The 19976-nt window shown below is 40.2% G+C and overlaps 1 protein-coding gene across 5 annotated transcripts in view; it reads right to left on the minus strand.

The window, feature by feature from the left end:
* CNNM2 (cyclin and CBS domain divalent metal cation transport mediator 2) overlaps positions 1–19976 on the minus strand; it is a 116985-nt gene that overhangs the window by 29116 nt on the left and 67893 nt on the right. For 4 of the 5 annotated variants that reach the window (XR_008330632.1, XM_053389325.1, XM_053389328.1 and 1 more), the window contains exon 2: positions 545–688. The exons of the other annotated variant lie outside the window; for it this stretch is intronic. Coding sequence is in view for 3 of the 4 variants with exons in the window: in XM_053389325.1 (XP_053245300.1) it covers positions 545–688 (144 nt within the window). In the remaining variant the exon portion in view is untranslated. The remainder of the gene's footprint in view (positions 1–544; positions 689–19976) is intronic. 5 annotated transcript variants of the gene reach the window in all.

A 19976-nucleotide genomic window follows, 5' to 3' on the forward strand; every position in this document is an offset into this window, starting at 1 on the left:
TGTATTTTTCTAATGTTGTTATTGATTCTCTCTATTTGTGTTTCTGAATCAATCTCTTTCCTATGCTGCGGATAGATTCTTCTTCCCCCAAATAACTGAAGGTTGCTTAAAAGAGAGGTTGCTGTTGCGGTGTTTACACTCACTCCACTTTCCCCTCTAGTAATGAGACTTTGGAATTGTTTCAAATACGGGCAAAATTTGTTTCACCAGAGGTAACAGTGCAACAACACTCTTGTCTGTCTCTAGCCTATAGTATAGAAGTTTGGAAGAAATTGTTAAGATTGCTGAGTGGAGCACTATTCACCCCAGAGAATGCCTGTCAGTAGTAAAATGTTCTGATAGGCTAAAAGAAAATGTTAGAAAAGACTGTGTGTCATGACAGAGGGGTCTGTAGATGACAAGCACTTTTAATTGGAGTGAAGTTCCAATTCTACTTCATAGATCTTAAGCAATTTATCTCAAAAAATAAACAAGATTCGGAACTTTATTTGAAGGAAGGCTCCAAACTATTTTGAGGGGGGAAATCATGGGGATTAATACTCACTGTACAGATCTGTTTCATCTAGAATCTCAGATTTGATGATCTCTTCAATTACATCTTCCAATGTAACAATGCCCAAGACTTCATAAAAAGGATCCCCTTCCCCTTCATTGTTCACCCGCTGCACTATTGCCAAGTGAGATTTACCTGCACAGAGTAGTAGACCAAGAAATTAGAAATTATAGCAGAATCACTAGCCAGCCGCTGTCAAAATGACATGGATGGATCCTGCAATGAAACAGCAGATGGTTAAAGGGATACTGTCAATCTAAAATACAATTATATCTGAAAGTTCATAACGATTATTAGAATCAGCATAAAGCTGTTTACAGGTAGAACTTGTATGTAGTTGGTCCAAAAATTATAACAGGTGATATTTATAAAAACTCAACCATTCTACGACAACCTTGTATTGGGTTAAGCCTCCAGGCTGTCAGCTGGGAAGAGCCCAAGCCAGGGGTGAAATACTGGCCCCTGGACTAGCAGGTCTTGACACAGTGGCAATGGCCACCGGCCAGGCGCAGTCATAGTCACCAGGTCCAGAAATCATGGACTCCATGGCCAATGGGGGCCACCAGAATCAGCTCAGTTGTGAGTCTCTGACCCTTCTTCACCATTTGTTGGAACTCGCAAAGTGGCTGGGAGGCATATAGTAGGCTAGCTAGTGAAATGGATTTTAAGACATCTGTTCCCCTGGGTAGCTGCACATGGCAGACACATGAGATAGACCTGCAGCTGAGTATTTTCAGGTGTGGCAAAGAGAACCACCACTGACTGTATGCCCCAAACTATCCAGCAGCATCTAAAATGCCCTCAGATTCTGCTGCCACTATGCTTCATTTATGATTCTGCAACTCAACCAATCTGCCATGGTGTACTTCAGGCCTGCTAACTGTTCAGCTTTCAAGGAGAGCAGGTTGTATTCAGCAAAACTGAAAAGGCTGTTGGCCTCAGTACCCAAGTCCCACCAGTTCGTTTACATATGCTTTTGCCAATGTTTTGTCTGTGTGAACCAGCAAGTGCATGCCCCTGATCTCCAACATCAAGAGACTTAGACTGAGCTGAACTGCACAAAGTTCACCAAGTTCCAAGACACTGATATTCAGCAGGGACTTGTCCACATTTCCTGAACCACTTGACGGCTGATGCGAGCCCCCACCCCATCCATAAACAGAAGGGAATGAACAATAGTCAGACTCTCTCACACACTCCCTAACACCATAGCCAACAAAGATGAGAAACAGAGCATAAGAGCTCATGAAAGGAAAGTAAAAGTGATGGTAATACATGGGGCAGCTGAGTACCCAAGAGGACCCTAACTGTCTTTGACCGCAGGCATGTTCAGACTAGGAAGGAGGCAAAAAGATTTCTGGGCTCTTCCTGCCAAGTACAGCAAGAGGAGTCATCTTCATTCACTGCCAACAGGTATATTTCCAATTTGCTTTGGGAAATTTTCTGATGGCCCCTGTGATCTGAATTTTGTTTATTTTACTTGTATTTAGTAAATAGAGGTAGAAATCTTGAAACTGCCAAGCTTGACTAATATTACATTTCCAGCCGCAATCCATTCATTATCACTAATGAACTTATGAAATAGAAAATGTTTCACCTCACCTCACTGACTGTAGCTAAGATGATAATTATTCCTAGTTTACTGACATTCCACATTAGCAAACACCAGATGTATTGTATTATACTGTTCATTTGCAAACAGATGAATTCAATCTTATGCAGAATTAAAAGCAGTGCAGTAACTTATTTTAACACAGGCAAGTGACAGCCAGTATACTGTCAATTGATTATACAAATGGTGGGAATTTTAATGCCACAGTTTTACAAGGGGGATATTCATTACAACAAACATAGAATCATATAATTGTGGAGTTGGAAGGGACCACAAGGGTCATCCAGTCCAACTCTCTGCAATGCAGGAATCTTTTGCCCAATGTGGGGCTCAAACCCATGACTCTGAGTCTCAGGCTCCACTGATTGAGCTATCCTAGCTGTCAATGATCACTGGTAAACCAAAGTCAGTCCAAAGCTTATTAACCATGCAGCAAATTGCACTAAACTATAGTGTCAGAGAGTTCACTAAAGAACAGTTAAACTACCAATTAAAGTCTAGCTAGTCTCACTTCAGATGATTCATTTCCTAGATATTAAAGGACTAAAAAAGAAGCAAACAAACAAAACATCTGCACATCATTGTGTAAACAATTGCAGGGCTGTAAGGCTGTAATCCTGCACATACTTAACCAAGGAGTAAGTCTCACTGAACTCAGTGGTACTTCTGAGAAAATACCCATAGTCTGGGAAGTAATCAAAACAGTCTAATTGACTTTTATTAAACTCATTTGTAGACAATAGGAAATTGGTGGAAGAAGCTGAGATTTACTAAACTAACAAGCATTCAAAGTATTCCATCCAAACTCACTCATGGTCAAAGAATGAAGCTATCTTGGAAAAAATAGACCAGGGAGGGGACCCTAACAACTGACATGAACACTGCATCAGGTCAAACCAATTCAGCTTGGTAAGCTTCACATCTGCTTTCCCAGGGACCTAACATAATCAGTTAAAAACAAATTCTTTGTGAATGCTGTCTGTCGAAAGCTAAATACTTTTGCTATTCCCAGCTTGTGATCATTTAAAAGGAATTTTCCAAAGCAAGGTCTAATATTAGACTCAAAATGAAGTTTCCATTCCACTTACGCGATATTCTCACCAAAGTAACTACTACATAATCTGATTGTCTTGGAGCTACTCGTTTAGATGCAGATGGACATACTTCAAATACCAACTCCACAGCACCAGCAAGACTTATCTTGAAGAGACCTTGTTTTTCAATGAAGATCATTATTAGAACAATGATTTGTATTTTTAATTATGCACATGCTAATAAACAGTTCCAAAGTATGGAGGATGGACAAATTGCTTCCTTGCTCAATTATAATATTGCCAATCTACATTCCAAGTACTGGAAGTTCTAATCAAAGTTTGTTATGTGACTGTAGATCTAATTTTTACCAGCCTGATCATACACCACCAAAGTCAGAAAATATTTTACCACCAGAAGACTATAAATGACAGGTGTGGTAGTTTTGAGTATCAACTGCATTTTGGTTTTCACATGGCTAGATAATATATAATATGTAAAGTAAGTACTATATGTCAGACAAGCTCCATTAAGTATAAGCAGTCCTAAGATCTTCCATATTAAATATGAACATTTCAGCATGACACTTCTGTGGGTTTTTTACTAGCATAAAAAGGCAAAGTAAGGAAGACCAAAAATTTATATTTTATTCAAACCCACAATCTCCAATAATAATCACTTCATTTTGTTACTGTGTGAGCTCTTTCTATATCAGCTACAACTTATACATAGCTCTAGAGCATGAGACACTTAATCTCATGGGTCGTAGGTTTGAGCCCCATGTTGGGCAAAAGAGTCGCGCATTGCAAGGACAAGATGACCATCGTGGTCTCATCCAACTCCACAATTCTATGATAGCTTTCTAGGAATCAAAACACAGTGTGTGTTAAGATACCATTGTCTTTTCCATTTAATTACAAATATATTATTTTTGTAAGAATTACAGGATTATCAGAACCAAAGGTCACAAAATATATTTCCATGCTAATAATTGTGTGTTGAGGTTATGGCTACAGTTTATGTATGTTGTACAGTGGTACCTTGGTTTACGAACTTAATCCATTCCGAAAGTCTGTTCTTAAACCAAAACCATTCTTAAACTGAGGCATGCTTTCCCTAGTGAGGCCTCCTGCCACTGGTGCCCTTCCACCATTCGGATTCTGTTCTTAGACCAAGGTAAAGTTCTCAAACCTGGACATTATTTCCGGTTTTGCGGAATTTGTAAACCAAATCGTTCTTAAACCGGACTGTTCTGAAACCAAGGTACCACTGTAACTGGTCAGTGAGCTACCAGGAGAGTGGTGACTTTAGATGACTACACAACAATGTACACAGCAGGAATTCTCTGCACACTTGAAACCAGTGGGGCTTAATTTACACGTTCTTATGCATATGATAGGATGCTCAGAATGTAATTCAAAGACTAAAGAACAGCAAAATTATGTGTGCATAAATGTAACTGAATTTCAGTGTGACTATGTAGGATTAATTTTGGTTTACAACTTTTAATTGACTACTATCTTAGACATCTTTAGGAGAAACAGCAAATTTTGATCACAGGACTGAATTATCTGCTACTACAGGATCTCTGATAGGAATCCTACCATCATGGATCTGAATGGATGGTTTCAAGTATTATCTGAATATTAACCTACAACTTTCAAGTTCCTTTTCTTTCAATTTCTTTAGAGTCCCTCATATTTATCTAAGTTAATGAGTTTTATAAATTATTTATTATAATTATATTTATTTTTGTGTAAAGGACCCACCAGGCCAGTGCCTGTTGGTCTGTATAAACAGAGGCACAATTTAGAGGCTAGCAAAGAAAAAGACAACGTTCCTGATTATTTTCCAGAAACAAAGACACCAAAAACCAAAAAGAACCTAGGCCACTAAAACTACCAGTATCTAAGTGCAACACGAGAAGCTCCAGTTATTTAAATATGTTTACATATGGACTATTTCCCCCCCTTCCATTTTTTTTTATCCTGTACATGAAGAAAGCATAATTCATTCCTTTATTATAAGATGTCATCTCTTCTGGGCATATAGTCACTGGATTTAGATGCGTGTTTCACTAAGATGTGGGAAACTGCAAAATGAATGCAGATACCACTTTCAGCTTCGATAGAAAAGCCTTTCATAACTGATACAAGCATTCACATTACTGATTTATATTCTTTTGGTAGAACAAACAATACCAAAAATTCTGCACCACTGAAAACAGTAACTGAGGAGAAAATATGGTTCAGAAAGCATTGGTCAAATTATTTTTATGTAACTGCAACAGCCTGTGGAAAGCTTCTAATTTAACAGAGCAATCCTAGACATCTGCTCAGAAGAAAGTTCAATGGTGTTTACTCCCAAAAACTTAAGCAGCACAAGATTTCAGTCTAAAAGACATAGTTGATAATGTAGGTTGCTTAAATGACCAACTGCTTTAAACACAACAGATTTCCTACATGGATAGCAGTTCTAGATATGAAAAGCATTCAAATCAAACTACTTGTTGATCTTAACTTACAATCTACATAAGGTTTTCAATACAGGAGTACTTTCAAAGTAGCTAAAGTGTCACATATGAACCAACCTTAGCCTGCTAGGTAGGCAAATAAATATACACAAGACATACATTGAAAACCAAGGGAAAAGGAGAGGCAAATGTACAAATGAGTGTTATATGGATAATTTATTTGTTAGAATGCAAATGCCACAAAGTGTTGTCACAAATATTTCTTCAAGAACAGATGTTCATGGAAACCGATGTTCAACACAAATCATGCAAACACAATGCAGTTCATTACTGTCATGAATTGTGCTCATGAAAAAGAACTTCAACATTCAAAGTAAATGAAACTAATGTTACATAACATATCACTCATTTCATCAGAAGACCAACAGAACATGCAAATCCTTTATTATAAATAATACATTTACATTTGCCTTCAAATATAATGTAACTGTAATTTGCATTCTAATAAATGATCCACACATTTTGAAGTTTGTCACATTGCTTTCTATTGACACTCTCTGAGGTCTGCCTCCCTCTTCCTTTTAGTGTTGCACTTCTTTCCTTCTAATTTTTACATAAACCAACATAGCTTTCCTGCAGTAACATAAGGAGGAAAGTAGTGTGGGTCCATAGATCATCACAATATTAAAGGAATCTTCACCAGGTCTTCTACATTAATAAATGATAATTATCATTTTGAAGCTAGATATAAAACTGTTCACCACTGTTAATCACCAAGCAAGGACAGCTGCATGTTATTGCCTTGCAAGGGGTTGGACTAGTTGATCCTCAGGATACCCTACAACTCTACAATTCTATGAAGTCAGCTTCAAATCTTTGCACATTCTGAATACTTGTCAAACGTAGGTTTGGCTGACTATAGATTCACTGGCTACCAAAATGTCTGGATGTAGCCACGCAAAGTATGCTACAATCACCAGTATTTGATATATGTTCCACTAGACAAAGGCATCAATTTAACTCCTGCATTACATGCTACAAACAACAGTGAGACAAATGGAATTTGATGCTACTTTATTTGTCATGCTTAATAACAGCACACTGAACAGTACAGTACGGCACAGAACAATGGAGATTGCTCCAGTGGATAAAGTTACCACTGCAATGGATCTCTGGGGTTGCGGCGCTCATCTTGCTTTATTGACCAAGGGAGCCGGTGTACAGCTTCCAGGTCATGTGGCCAGCATGACTAAGCCGCTTCTGGCAAACCAGGGCAGCGCACAGAAACGCCGTTTACCTTCCCGCTGAAGCGGTACCTATTTATCTACTTGCACTTTGACATGCTTTTGAACTGCTAGGTTGGCAGGAGCAGGGACCGAGCAATGGGAGCTCACTCTGTTGCGGGGATTCGAACTGCCGACCTTCTGACCGGCAAGTCCTAGGCTCTGTGGTTTAACCCACAGCACCACCCGGGTCCCTCAATGGATCTTTAGCAGTGTTTAAAACAGTAACTGCCAGCCACAGCAAAAGGGATTTGTCTCTTTCTCTACTGGTCTTTGGACTGAATTCAAAATATAGCCTGCATTTTCAAGAACCATAGCAAAGAAGAGTAAATTATCAGTACCAGTTGTTGCACCCAGGATGTTATCCTATTTGAAACATCTGTAGAACTTTAGCGCAAATTAAGAACTCTCTATCACACTACCCATAAACTTTAGCATCCATTTCTGGACAGCTGTCCTGTTTGCCAGGACACAGGCCTGATATTTGTTTCATCATTGCTTTTGAGTTCAGGTTGAAGAGTCACTTTGGTGTTTCATGAACCATATCTCTGGCAGGGAGACAATGTAAAATTTCTTTCCTCTGCCTTTCCTTCTCTTGCCATATTTCTTGAGTGATGGGTTGTGATCCTCAAGTCAGACACTTTGCTGGAAAAAAGCACAGAGAAAGTTAAGTGACAAAGAACAGTAGATATTGTCTCACATACTCCTAAAAAGTAAGGAAAAACCAAAGATGTCAACATGACAGCAAGTAGATGAACCCAAGGGACACCTTCTGTAACTCATATGCATACTTTTGCTCAAGGACAGAGATGGAAGAAGCAGGGCTGAGGAGGGGGGGGAGTGCATGCAAAGCATGAGGTGAAAGTGGAAGAACAAGGCAAGTAGAGCCAAGTAGAAAAGAAACTCAGCTTTGTGAAGAAATAAATGGTGAGGGTATATCAATGAGACACAAAAACAAGTAGGATAAATGTGGAATTATGGTTATTCTGATTCAGATATCATCTGATATCATATTGTGATAGCATTGTGATTCCTCCCTCCCTTCCTCTCCTTTAATTATTTCATCCCAAAGCCATGTATTATATGTGGTCAAATGTCCCTTTCCAACTGAACTGCCAAAATGGTAGTTCATCACAAATATAGAAGGTAAAACAGCACAACATAGTTTTGCTTACCAGGAGTTAAATATCATGAGCAGTGCTGTCTCTTGTGCTGGCCTTCTCTGTCTTGTTGCCACCTGTAAAGAAGTACAATGCTAGCTGTCCAGGTCTTAGGGTTCTGATCTCTCAGGAGCATCAAAGAGGTAGGTTCTTTGAAGAAATGGTCTCCATGCTTACACTAAAAAGATGCTCAGAAAAAGTATCTGTACTTGGCTTCAGAAGTTACAATGATGGCTGTCCCCGGTGGCTATGCAGTGGTAGACAGTACTTTCAGTGCTCATGCTTATACAGTTTCTATGAACTTGCAGACAAAATTAGTCTAGCAGAAGCTAGGAACCCTTCTAAAGAGGAGCTGCTGCCTGCCTGAGAGGCATTGTTACAGGGGAGAGCCTGCAGGAACCATCAAGGACATGCTTTTCCACCTGCTTTGCCAGGCAGAGCCAGCACAGCCATTGGGCAGGGTAAGGCACCAATGTCACCAGCACCAATTTCAGGCAAGATCACATCTCACCCAAAATGGCATGATCTTGCCTCAAATTGGCGCCACCTGACAGAGCACATAGCAGCAGCAGTAGCAGATCAGGTGGTATTGGCAGCAGCAGGCATGGTGGTGGAGGGAGTAGTGACAGTCGCAGCAGCAGTTCCCATTTCACCTGAAACAGCAAAACAGGATGCGCTGCCCTTACATCCTTCTGAGGTTGTTGATATTTCTTCCGGCAATCTTAATTCTGGCTTGGGATTCATCCAGCCCAGCTTTTTGCATGATGAATTCTGCATATAAGTTAAATAAGCAGGGAGACAATATACAGCCTTGTCGTACTCCTTTCCCAATTTTGAACCAATCAGTTGTTCCATATCCAGTTCTAACTGTAGTTTCTTGTCCCACATAGAGATTTCTCAGGAGACAGATGAGGTGATCAGGCACTCCCATTTCTTTAAGAACCTGCCATAGTTTGCTGTGGTCCACACAGTCAAAGGCTTTTGCGTGGTCAATGAAGCAGAGGTAGATGATTTTTCTGGAACTCTCTAGTTTTCTCCATAATCCATACTGCTTAAGCCTGCCTTGTGGAATTTTAAGCATAACCTTGCTAGCGTGTGAAAGGAGCGCAATTGTGCGGTAATCGGAGCATTCTTTGGCACTGCCCTTCTTTGGGATTGGGATGTAGACTGGTCTTCTCCAATCCTCTGGCTGCTGCTGAGTTTTCCAAACTTGCTGGCTATTACTACTGCTCTAATCTTCCCACACGGCCTTCAATTTCCAAGATAAATTAAATTGTTTGGTAAGTTCAGAAAAGATGCATTTCTCCCCACTGGGAATTTACATGTTAGTACTTCCATATTTGTACAAGTTGTTCTTCACTTATCAGCCATCAATTTACCAAGTGAAACAAAGCTAAAAATCAAGCCCATCACCAGTAGAGGGAGCAGGAAGCTTTCTTTTGATTTTCTAAATACAAAAAAAGTGCTGTAAGGTCTAAACCTGGCACCAGGAACTTGAATTAAATGTGAGTCCCACAACAATTAGTTAGAATACTACATGTTCAAAACTTTAGCTACAAATAAAAGCAAATGAGATAAGGAAGTGTTTATCAAGGACTGAAAACAACCAAGCGCTGGATTCCAACTGTGTATCTGGTCAAGGGTAACCAAAATAAAGTTAATCAGAGGAGCACTAAACAACAAATATAGTACTGTTTTCGGTAAATGTAAGACTAACAAACTAAATGGAGAACAAGGAAATAATCAGATGTAAACGTATATAAATAAATTGCCATCTATGTTTCAAAACTACTCAGCATATTCATTTAATATGGTTACATTTTTCTACTCTTCATATATGATGGGGGTGATTTAGAATACTGTATACAGTTCTGGTCACCTCACCACAAAAGGGATATTGTAGAGCTGGGAAAAGGTCATAAAAGAGCAACCAAAATTGCTAATTCCCTACAAAATTGGAATTCCCCTACAAGGAAAGGTTGTAACATTTGGCACCTTTTAGTTTAGGGAAAAGGCAACTAAAGAGAGACATGACAGAGATGTATAAAATTCTGCATTATATAGAATTCATTTCCACAAAGTGTAGGGACAGTCACCAAACTGGATGGCTTTAAAAGCAGATTAGACAAATTCATGGGTGATGAAACTATATTAGGCTACTAGCCATTGGTTATATTCTACATCCACTTGGAGGTTTATGCCTCTGAATACCTAGGACTGTTGGTGGATTCTTTTAGAAATAGAAATTGCCATAATTACTTGTTTGGAGGTCAGGAATAGAGATCACTCAAGCAAATACAAGCAATACTCACTACATTCTTTTTTTTTTATCTGCAAGCATGTAAATTATTATATGATTTTCTGCATTATCTTTTAAATTTCTTGTCTACTGAGCTGTATTTATATTTATTCCATAACTGAATCCTTCCACAATTAATTACAGCAGATAGGAAGATAGACAACATAGGTTTTAGCAGAATCCGAACTGTAGCGGAATGAAAACAACACCAACTGCAATGAACAACCAAATACAATGTGCTGTTTAATTGCATCTGTATGAATACCAGAGGCTAGGAATCACAAATGGGGAGAGTGCTGTTGCTCTCAGGTCCTGCTTGCCAGCTTCTTCTAAGCATTTGGGTGGCCACAGTGAGAACAGGATGATGGATTAGATGGGTCAAGGTTAAATGAGCCTTTGGCCTGATCCAGCAGGGCTCCTCTGACATTCATTATGTATTGTTTAATATTTGTCAGTCAAGTCAAGGCATACTGAAGGATTGGTGAGGCAACATCAGTTCCTTAATACGGGTCACACAAACAGGCCAAGTAATTGTAACAAATAGGAAATATTTCTCAAGTTCACAGTGGGGCTATGGTTTATTTCTGCACTAAAAAAGGGATTCAGATTACACAGATAGCTATTTTACCTTAGTGTCCCAGCAGAACAAAACACATATTTTCCACTCATATTTTCCCACCACTAGAAAATGTGACAAATATTTCTAACTGTTTCTATAAAAGTAATTGCAAAGTACGCTTGGTCATTTACAGAAATATGAAGACAGAGAGAAAGAGAGTGTGTTTCCAATTTGTAATTTATTTCTTGAGCTTAATTATGTGATTGTGAACTTAAATAAATTCTATTATGCCTTACTCAAGTGATTTTTGAGGCAAAAGCACATTCTACTTTGTATCACACAATACTCAAATTATGAAAGACAGGAACCCCTAAATAAAGTCCACAAGTCCCTACACCAGCTTCTCTTTTTAGCTAGATAATGCCCCCCTGCTGTCTAAAAACAGTAGCTAAGAAGGGCAGGGACAAAAGTGAAGGTCTGGGGGCTACATCTCTGTAATTTGAGCCTGACATCATACCCTTGTTAGCCAGAGCTTTCCAAACTTTTCATGTTCGTGACACATTTATTTTCATGACATTGTAATTCAGTTTTACTAGCGAACCAGAGGTTAAACTAACCCATTTCCAGCCCTGGGAGGAGCACTTGCATTACACACCTACAGACTGCAGCAGACACACTAACGTGTTGCAACACAGAGTTTGGAAAGCTCTGCTGTTAGCAATGCAATTCCTGCTCGTCTGGAATTCAGTGGATTTTAAAATTGAAGAGCAGAACTATTAAAATTTTACCGAAAACGAGTCCACATTACTATGTGACAAGGGATTTCTACTATGTGGCTGCTAATCATATTACTACAAATGCGGTCAACTTTTCTATAATGTGTTCAAAGGCATCATAAAGGCCATTAACATCACCATATGATAGTCACCATATGAAGTAGTAAGGCTTTGCCATATTTCCCACACTGTTAGATGGTTATCTGTGCTAGTAGCCCATAGCTGGTGATATCCTACATTATTCATGCTCAAAAGCCAACCCACTGGATTCAATGGCACAGGACTTTCAACTGCGAAGAAGTCAGTATTCTAACTCCCTACAGCTTGAAATGTTCACCAATGCTGCTGAGAGAAGATTGAGAGTGTTCCATAAACAGGAAGGGGTTCTCAAATCTGTTCCAATTATCTCTTCCATTGTTTCCTGAGTGCTGGCAATGGTTTGAGAAGTATCATACAAACATTACAAAGGGCCCTGCTATACCGGACAAAAGGCCTATCTAGTCCAGCATCCTATTCTCACAGTGGCCAACCAGAGGCCGATGGGAAGCATAGGCCAATGGAAGGAAGCCCTAACAAAAATTTAAAATTATTCAGGCCTGCCTTATCCATTAGGGATGTGGGTGGCGCTGTGGCACAGAGCCTAGGACTTGCCAATCAGAAGGTCGGTGGTTCGAATCCCCGCGACAGGGTGATCTCCCGTTGCTCGGTCCCAGCTCCTGCCAACCTAGCAGTTCGAAAGCACGTCAAAGTGCAAGTAGATAAATAGGTACTGCTCTGGCGGGAAGGTAAACGGCATTTCCGTGCGCTGCTCTGGTTCGCCAGAAGCGGCTTAGTCATGCTGGCCACATGACCTGGAAGCTGTACGCCGGCTCCCTCAGCCAGTAAAGCGAGATGAGCGCCGCAACCCCAGAGTCAGCCACGACTGGACCTAATGGTCAGGGGTCCCTTTATCTTTACCTTATCCATTACACCCTAATCCTTTCAGTGATGAATGGAGCATAGGTTTCTGCCATTGCTAGCAAGGCTGCTGTTGCAGAGGGGTGGTACAGTGGTACCTCGGGTTATGAACTTAATTCGTTCCGGAGGTCCGTTCTTAACCTGAGGTACCACTTTAGCTAATGGGGCCTCCCGCTGCTGCCGCACCGCCGGAGCACAATTTCTGTTCTCATCCTGAAGCAAAGTTCTTAACCCAAGGTAATATTTCTGGGTTAGCGGAGTCTGTAACCTGAAGCGTATGTAACCTGAAGCGTATGTAACCCAAGGTACCACTGTATTCTCTTCCCAGGCTTTCTCTTCCCAGACACAAGGCTGAGGCACTATAGTAGAAATAAATCCTACCTTCCAAAAACTGGGAGGGAAAGCACAGGGGAAAGCAAAATTCCTAAATTTGAAACAGATTGAAACCAATTATTCAGTTTCTAACTCTCCCTTCTTAATTCGAGTCAACACATAATGACAGCATAATAGAAATAGGTAAGCAGGGTACTTAAATTATAGCTGGTCACATTGACCTATAACCAAGGAAAGATGATATATGCTTGAAAAACTGAGCAATCAACGCAGTTGAAATGCAGAAGCATAATGCAGAAAACAGTGTCTGATAAAGTTTAACACCATTTAAAGACAACATTTTACATTCAAGAATGGTTTGAATTTGATAGAAATAACTACCCACTGGGTTCCTACAAGCCGTTCATGAGAAAGTCTCCTGAACCCTGGGGACAATGCAAGCCACCCATTTTCCATCATTCCCAGAGTATTTAAAGACTTGCATTTTCCCATCTTATTTTGGTTCATCTCCATTTTCCTATAAATAAAGATTCTACATAGGACATCAATCTTTCCATCTTTTCTGGTGCTAACATACACATGCTGGAATGTTTTTCTAGTAAATGATAAGCAGTTTGAGACAAAGGATTATAAGGCCTTGAGCCCAGACAGATAGAGGAGATGGGAGCCTTCTCATCTTTCCCAAGAGACAGGTATCTTTTCTCTAGACCAAAAGGTTGTGTTTTGGAAACAAATGTATCTATTTCTGTCATTTCCTTTAGACTTGCAGTCTTTGTGGGGTAGATAAGCAAGCCTGACTACACTGTCTGAGAATGGCTCTTGGGGCCCCCAAAAGTATTCTTAATCTAAATATGAGGCTTTCAAAAGGAAAATGTGTGTTGCTTATAAACTCACCACAGTGGAATAATGCTACAATATACAAGTTTTACTCTTGAGGGTCTTATAATCAAGTTTCTGTGGAGGATCAAGTCCTTCTTGACCTCAGTTCAACAGATAATTGATAAGGAACCCAAGAACTAAACAGTGAAGAAACAATGGTAGTTCAAGATTCAGGTAGGTAGCTGTGTTGGTCTGACGCAGTCAAAATATATAAAATATATTAAAAAAAAATTAAAAAAATTGTCCAGTAGCACCTGAAGAAGTGTGCATGCACACAAAAGCTTATACCAAGTTGGTCTCTAAGGTGCTATTGGACATTGATTGTGTGTGTGTGTGTGTGTGTATTTCGAATGGTAGTTCAGTTGGATAGAGCAAGGTGCTGATAATGTCAAGGTTGCAGCATATTCCTGCATTGCAGGGAGTCGGAAAAGATGATCCTCAGTGTCTCTTCCAACTCTACAATTCTATGAAGTGTAGACATTCAAGTATGGCAACAATGATCTACCATCTAAATATTATAGGAAATGCCTATACGAACCGGTGGTGCACCTTTATTGATTGGGCAAACCCCAATCTCCTGGATATTCATGTTAAGTTCTTTTGGGAAGACCCTTCTCAGCATCTCACCTCTGTGAGTTATCATGTGGGACATGTGAGAGACCCTTCTTTGTGGTGGATTCTTCAAGTTTATGGAATGCACTCCCCTCTGAGGTAGGGCTGGCACAGCCACCATTCTCATTTTGGCACCAAATAAAAACATGGTTGCTTAATCAAGCATTTGGGAGTTGTTATTAGGTGCTCAGCTTAAATTTAAAAGAGAGGCTGTTCTACAGTTCTAACACTGGCATTATTTGTTGGTTTTATCTGTTCTCTCCATTATTATTAACAACTTGAATGTTGGGTTTTATTGTACCCCACCCCAAGATTATTATGATTAAGTGCATGCAATAAATATTTTTAACTAAATGAATCAATAAAATTTGCTAGAAAAAAATCTTTCTGAGGTTTCTGCTTCTTGTACAATTAGCTGTCACACTTATCTGTAGTATACACATTGGGACTTAAACAAAATTAAATATAGTGGTATGGCAAAAGACCACCACCAGAATTCCAATATAGCTGAATATCAGTCTTGCAGAAGACCTTTGTACTAATTCTTTTCTTAAAAACAATAAAACGGAAATAGATGTTTGCCCTACCCCCACCAAAAGCACAAAGCTCCATTTTGTCCATAGTGAAGCACAATAACTAGGAGCTGACAACTTTTGTTCTTGTTTATATCCTAGGAGGGAAAGTGGATTGTTTTAAGGTGTGTACAAAAGGCACAAAGATCTCACATAAGAATAAAAAAAGTGATGAAAGGTGGGGGAAATGACCCAAAAACATAGCATGGAAACATTCCATCAAGGACTGTCCATTGGTGTGAACAGGAAACAGTAGAATGCCTATGAAAGATCAAAGATTAAAAGGATTAAATGCAATCCTTTTATAATACTAAAAAAATGAGTGTGTGGATCACAGGCCAATTGTACATCACATGAAAAAAATTGATCTAGATGACCTGCATCATTGCACAGTAGCAGTTTTTGCAGTTTGAACAGCAAAAGTTCAAAAAGGCATTCAAAAAAATAGTTTGTTGTACAAAATGGTATAAGCAAGGTGGGGCACTGGAGCACTGATTTGTGCATGTGTGATAGAGGCTTTTAAAACTTTGACATATCAGCTTCAATTTAAAGAGTTTATTTTTAGTATAAGTAGTGCTCCCCCAAGGGGACACAGGTGGCACTGTGGGTTAAACCACAGAGCCTAGGGCTTGCCGATCAGAAGGTCGGCGGTTCGAATCCCTGTAACGGTGTGTGCTCCCGTTGCTCCGTCCCTGCTCCTGCCAACCTAGCAGTTCGAAAGCACATCAAAGTGCAAGTAAATAAATAGGTACCGCTCCAGTGGGAAGGTAAATGGCGTTTCTGTGCACTGCTGTTGTTCGCCAGAAGCGGCTTAGAATTCAGTCCAAAGACCAGTAGGGAAAGAGACAAATCCCTTCTGCTGTGGCTGGCAGTTACTGTTTTAAACACTGCTAAAGATCCATTGAGGGACGCGGGTGGTGCTGTGGGTTAAACCACAGAGCCTAGGACTTGCCGATCAGAAGGTCGGCAGTTCGAATCCCCGCAACAGAGTGTGCTCCCGTTGCTCCGTCCCTGCTCCTGCCAACCTAGCAGTTCGAAAGCACATCAAAGTGCAAGTAAATAAATAGGTACCGCTCCGGCGGGAAGGTAAAGGGTGTTTCTGTGCACTGCTGTTGTTCGCCAGAAGCGGCTTAGTCATGCTGGCCACATGACCCAGAAGCTGTACGCTGGCTCCCCCGGCCAATAAAGCGAGATGAGCGCCGCAACCCCAGAGTCGGCCACGACTGGACCTAACGGTCAGGGGTCCCTTTACCTAGTGCTCCCGCAAAGTGCTAGTAGTCTAGATTCTACCCACCTCATCTGCCCAGCACTGACAACAATTCTAAGCTTTCTCATGCCACAGGGTAGAGATTACCATTATATCCATGGAAACTTGAAGAAGAAAAGTCCCCTTTTAAATACTATGACAGTGAGCATGGATAGGTGTGGATAACAGAGCTTAAGGAAGTTATCCTTTATTTAAGGAAGATGTTTATTGTAAGTAGGTAAAAAGGCTTACTTGACTTGATTCCCACAATTCAGAGATACTGAAAGGGGAAAAAAATACTTGGGCTTGGTAAGACAGTTACAGAAATGTGCTTGTTATGAGGGAATAAGTGATTTTGCATTCATTTGTTGGAAGCCCTACCTGGAAGTGTCATTGTCTTACCTATGGAGAAAGATTGGCCATACCTCTAACTGTTTCAGAGATGCAAAATAATGTTCATGTAATATTATTTGGAAATCAATTATCAAAACAAAAATATATAATCTAAATTCTCTTTCTGAACAAAGGATGATAGACAAGAGTATCTGGGGAAACTCTGCAGCTTTTCCTTATGGAGGAACTCTTCCCATGAGCAAGCATGCAACTATCCATTCTAAATGATCCTTTAGTATTTCTACTATGCAACTATTAACCTGCTTTTAAAAACAGCTCTAAACTGTATAGGGACACGGGTGGCGCTGTGGGTTAAACCACAGAGCCTAGGACTTGCTGACCAGAAGGTAAGCGGCTTGAATCCCCGCGACGGGGTGAGCTCCCGTTACTCGGTCCCTCCTCCTGCCAACCTAGCAGTTCGAAAGCACATCAAAGTGCAAGTAGATAAATAGGTACCAATCCAGTGGGAAGGTAAACGGCGTTTCCGTGTGCTGCTCTGGTTCGCCAGAAGTGGCTTAGTCATGCTGGCCACATGACCCGGAAGCTGTACGCCAGCTCCCTCGGCCAATAAAGCGAGATGAGCGCCGCAACCCCAGAGTCGGTCACGCCCGGACCTAATGGTCAGGGGTCCCTTTACGTTTACTTTACTAAACTGTATAGATTGCCACTGGTGACCACACTGCCTCTCCTTCTGCCCCAAGCAATATTGCATTTCAGGAACGAAAACAATTCTACGAATCTTCAGCATTAAACCAAAAATGCACCAATACAGTCATACCTCAGGTTACGAATGCTGCAGGTTGTGCGTTTTTGGGTTTTTGGGTTGCGGACCGCGCCGAATCCAGAAGTACTGGAACGGGTTACTTCCTGGTTTTGGTGCTTGTGCATGCGCAGAAGCACAAAATGATGTCATGCACATGCGCAGAAGCACCAAATCGCATCATACGCGTGCGCAGACGCAGCGCTTCAGGCTGCAAACGCTGCAGGTTGCGAACGTGCTTCCCGCATGGATCACGTTCGCAACTAGAGGTATGACTGTATTGATTTGGTCTTTCTATTATATTCCACCATTAATTAATTGCCATGCAAAAAGCTAACTGTCATCCCAGTGTCATCACCATTTGCAACATCTCCTGAGCCAACACTACAAAACTTAGTCTAGAATCCTTTCAGTATTTTACTTTTATCAGCACTGAAGCCACACAAATTCATAAAACCATTAACAATTTTTTTTTACAAGGCCAGGAAAGGATTTATGTGAAATAAGAAAAGGAAAAATGTATAAGTGCTATTAGTAATCTCAGGTTACATGTGCAGAAAACAGTAGCTGATAGCATGTTTCTGGTAGCATCCCACAAGGAGAACTAGAAGAACAAAGGATTTGTGTTCAAAGTTGGGTGAACCTCTGATATTTGTTAATTCTCACCTCCAACTCCATCTCACATCATTCTGGACCAGAGCTTTCCAAACTGTGTGTTGTGACACATTAGTGTGTTGGCTGCAGTATGTAGATGTACCATGTCAACACACAGAGCTAGAAAGGGAGCAGGCAGATCATGAGATATGTTGTGCCCCCATACATTTTGTTATTACAATTTATGCATGTGTCCAAATCTCTTATAAGAGGTTAGTTTAACCTCCAATTTGCTAGTAAACCTGAATTACTGTGTCACGGTGCCTGTTTAAAACTTGTGTCACCAATGTGAAAAGTTTGAGCAGCTCTTCACTAGATGCAAAGAGCAGCATAGCAGAGGCAAGAAAGTTCAGTTGCACATACAGAAACATATGGAAGCATCTCATTTAAAGATAGTGTAACTGAAATTTATGTAGAAAATGTTACAAAGCAATATTAGATAATATATGAAGTTTAAAACTATTTATAATAAAAGCACCCAAGTGTCAAATAAGCAGTTTACCTGTTAACCCCTGAAATTCGCACTGACCTTTTTCTTTTCCACTGCTGTTGCAATTTTCCAGCAGTTTAAGTTCATTTGGCTTAATGGCTTCAACATGAAGCTGCAGGTGGAAAAAGTTGCCTGCAAGTTTGTTCCATTCAGAGCAATTTAGGCAGCACTGCTTGCGTCAGGCTCTACCTGTTTTACACCATGGACTCCATGAACAAGTATTGCTGACCTTCCATCTGAAATGTTTCACTAGGTATGCCTATGTACAAAATCATTATAGCATGTAGGTAAGTGACAAGAAGTTTGCCATGAGGAAAACTGCTATGTAGCAGAATGGACTTCTTGACCCCTTTCAAAGCTTCTTGTAGTTAAGTGCAGATGTTTCAGAATTAAGAAAAAAAGGACAATGTTAAGTTGCTAACCAGTTTTTCTTTTGACATACCTACTGCAAAGAAGCTTGTTACAAGGAAGTTTAGGTTTATAGTGAAAACGTGTTTCTAAAGTTTAGTAAGTGATCAGTAACTTATGAAGGTAATTCTCTAACACAATAGTAAGATTTCCTGTAAGTACTCTGAATGCTATTTAACAGGACTAGGGCTGGCACAAAGGCAAGGATGGAGGCTGAAGTTTTTAGGAATAAAATTACATATCTCACACTATCACAGCAGAACTATCATATGCAGAAAGGCCATAGCACAATGGTAGAATACATGTTTTGCATATAGAAGTCAAATCAAGCTTTGATATCTACAGGTGGAGCCAAGAAAGTCTCCTGTAAAATCTTGGAGAGTAGCCAACTGTTAGTGTAGACAAAGTTAAGGTATATGGACCCATGGTATGACTCAGTAGCAGCTTCCTATGTTCCAATATTTATGTAGTAAGAACTAGTTCATACATGCATGCTACTCAATGACTACAGCATCAAGTGGCAACTTGAGTGTGAGTAAGAGCCAGCAAAGACTGAACAAGAAGTATTTACATGAGAAAATTCTATATTTGCTAGTTAATAGTATGTGATGGTTTGTTCACACAACAGATTTTTTTCTAGTCAGCCCTAACTATCCTCATATCTTTACTAAGCCATCAGGTTGCCAAGAGATGAATGAACTTTCCCCACATGTCTTAATGTGTCTGATCATCAAGGTTTCCTGCTTTAGTTGGTTTTATAGTATTTCCTAATTGGATACAGCCCACATAAAATGGGAACGCCACCCTAGTACAGACAACACTGAATGTCTAAGCTATGATTGTAAACAAGCAGCACATTTATGTTTTGATGTGAGATAAATGACAGAAGTACATATCAGATCTCTGTAGTCTATATCAATGCTGT

This window comes from Podarcis raffonei, chromosome 5 (genome assembly GCF_027172205.1).
Source record: "Podarcis raffonei isolate rPodRaf1 chromosome 5, rPodRaf1.pri, whole genome shotgun sequence".
Taxonomy (NCBI): domain Eukaryota; kingdom Metazoa; phylum Chordata; class Lepidosauria; order Squamata; family Lacertidae; genus Podarcis; species Podarcis raffonei.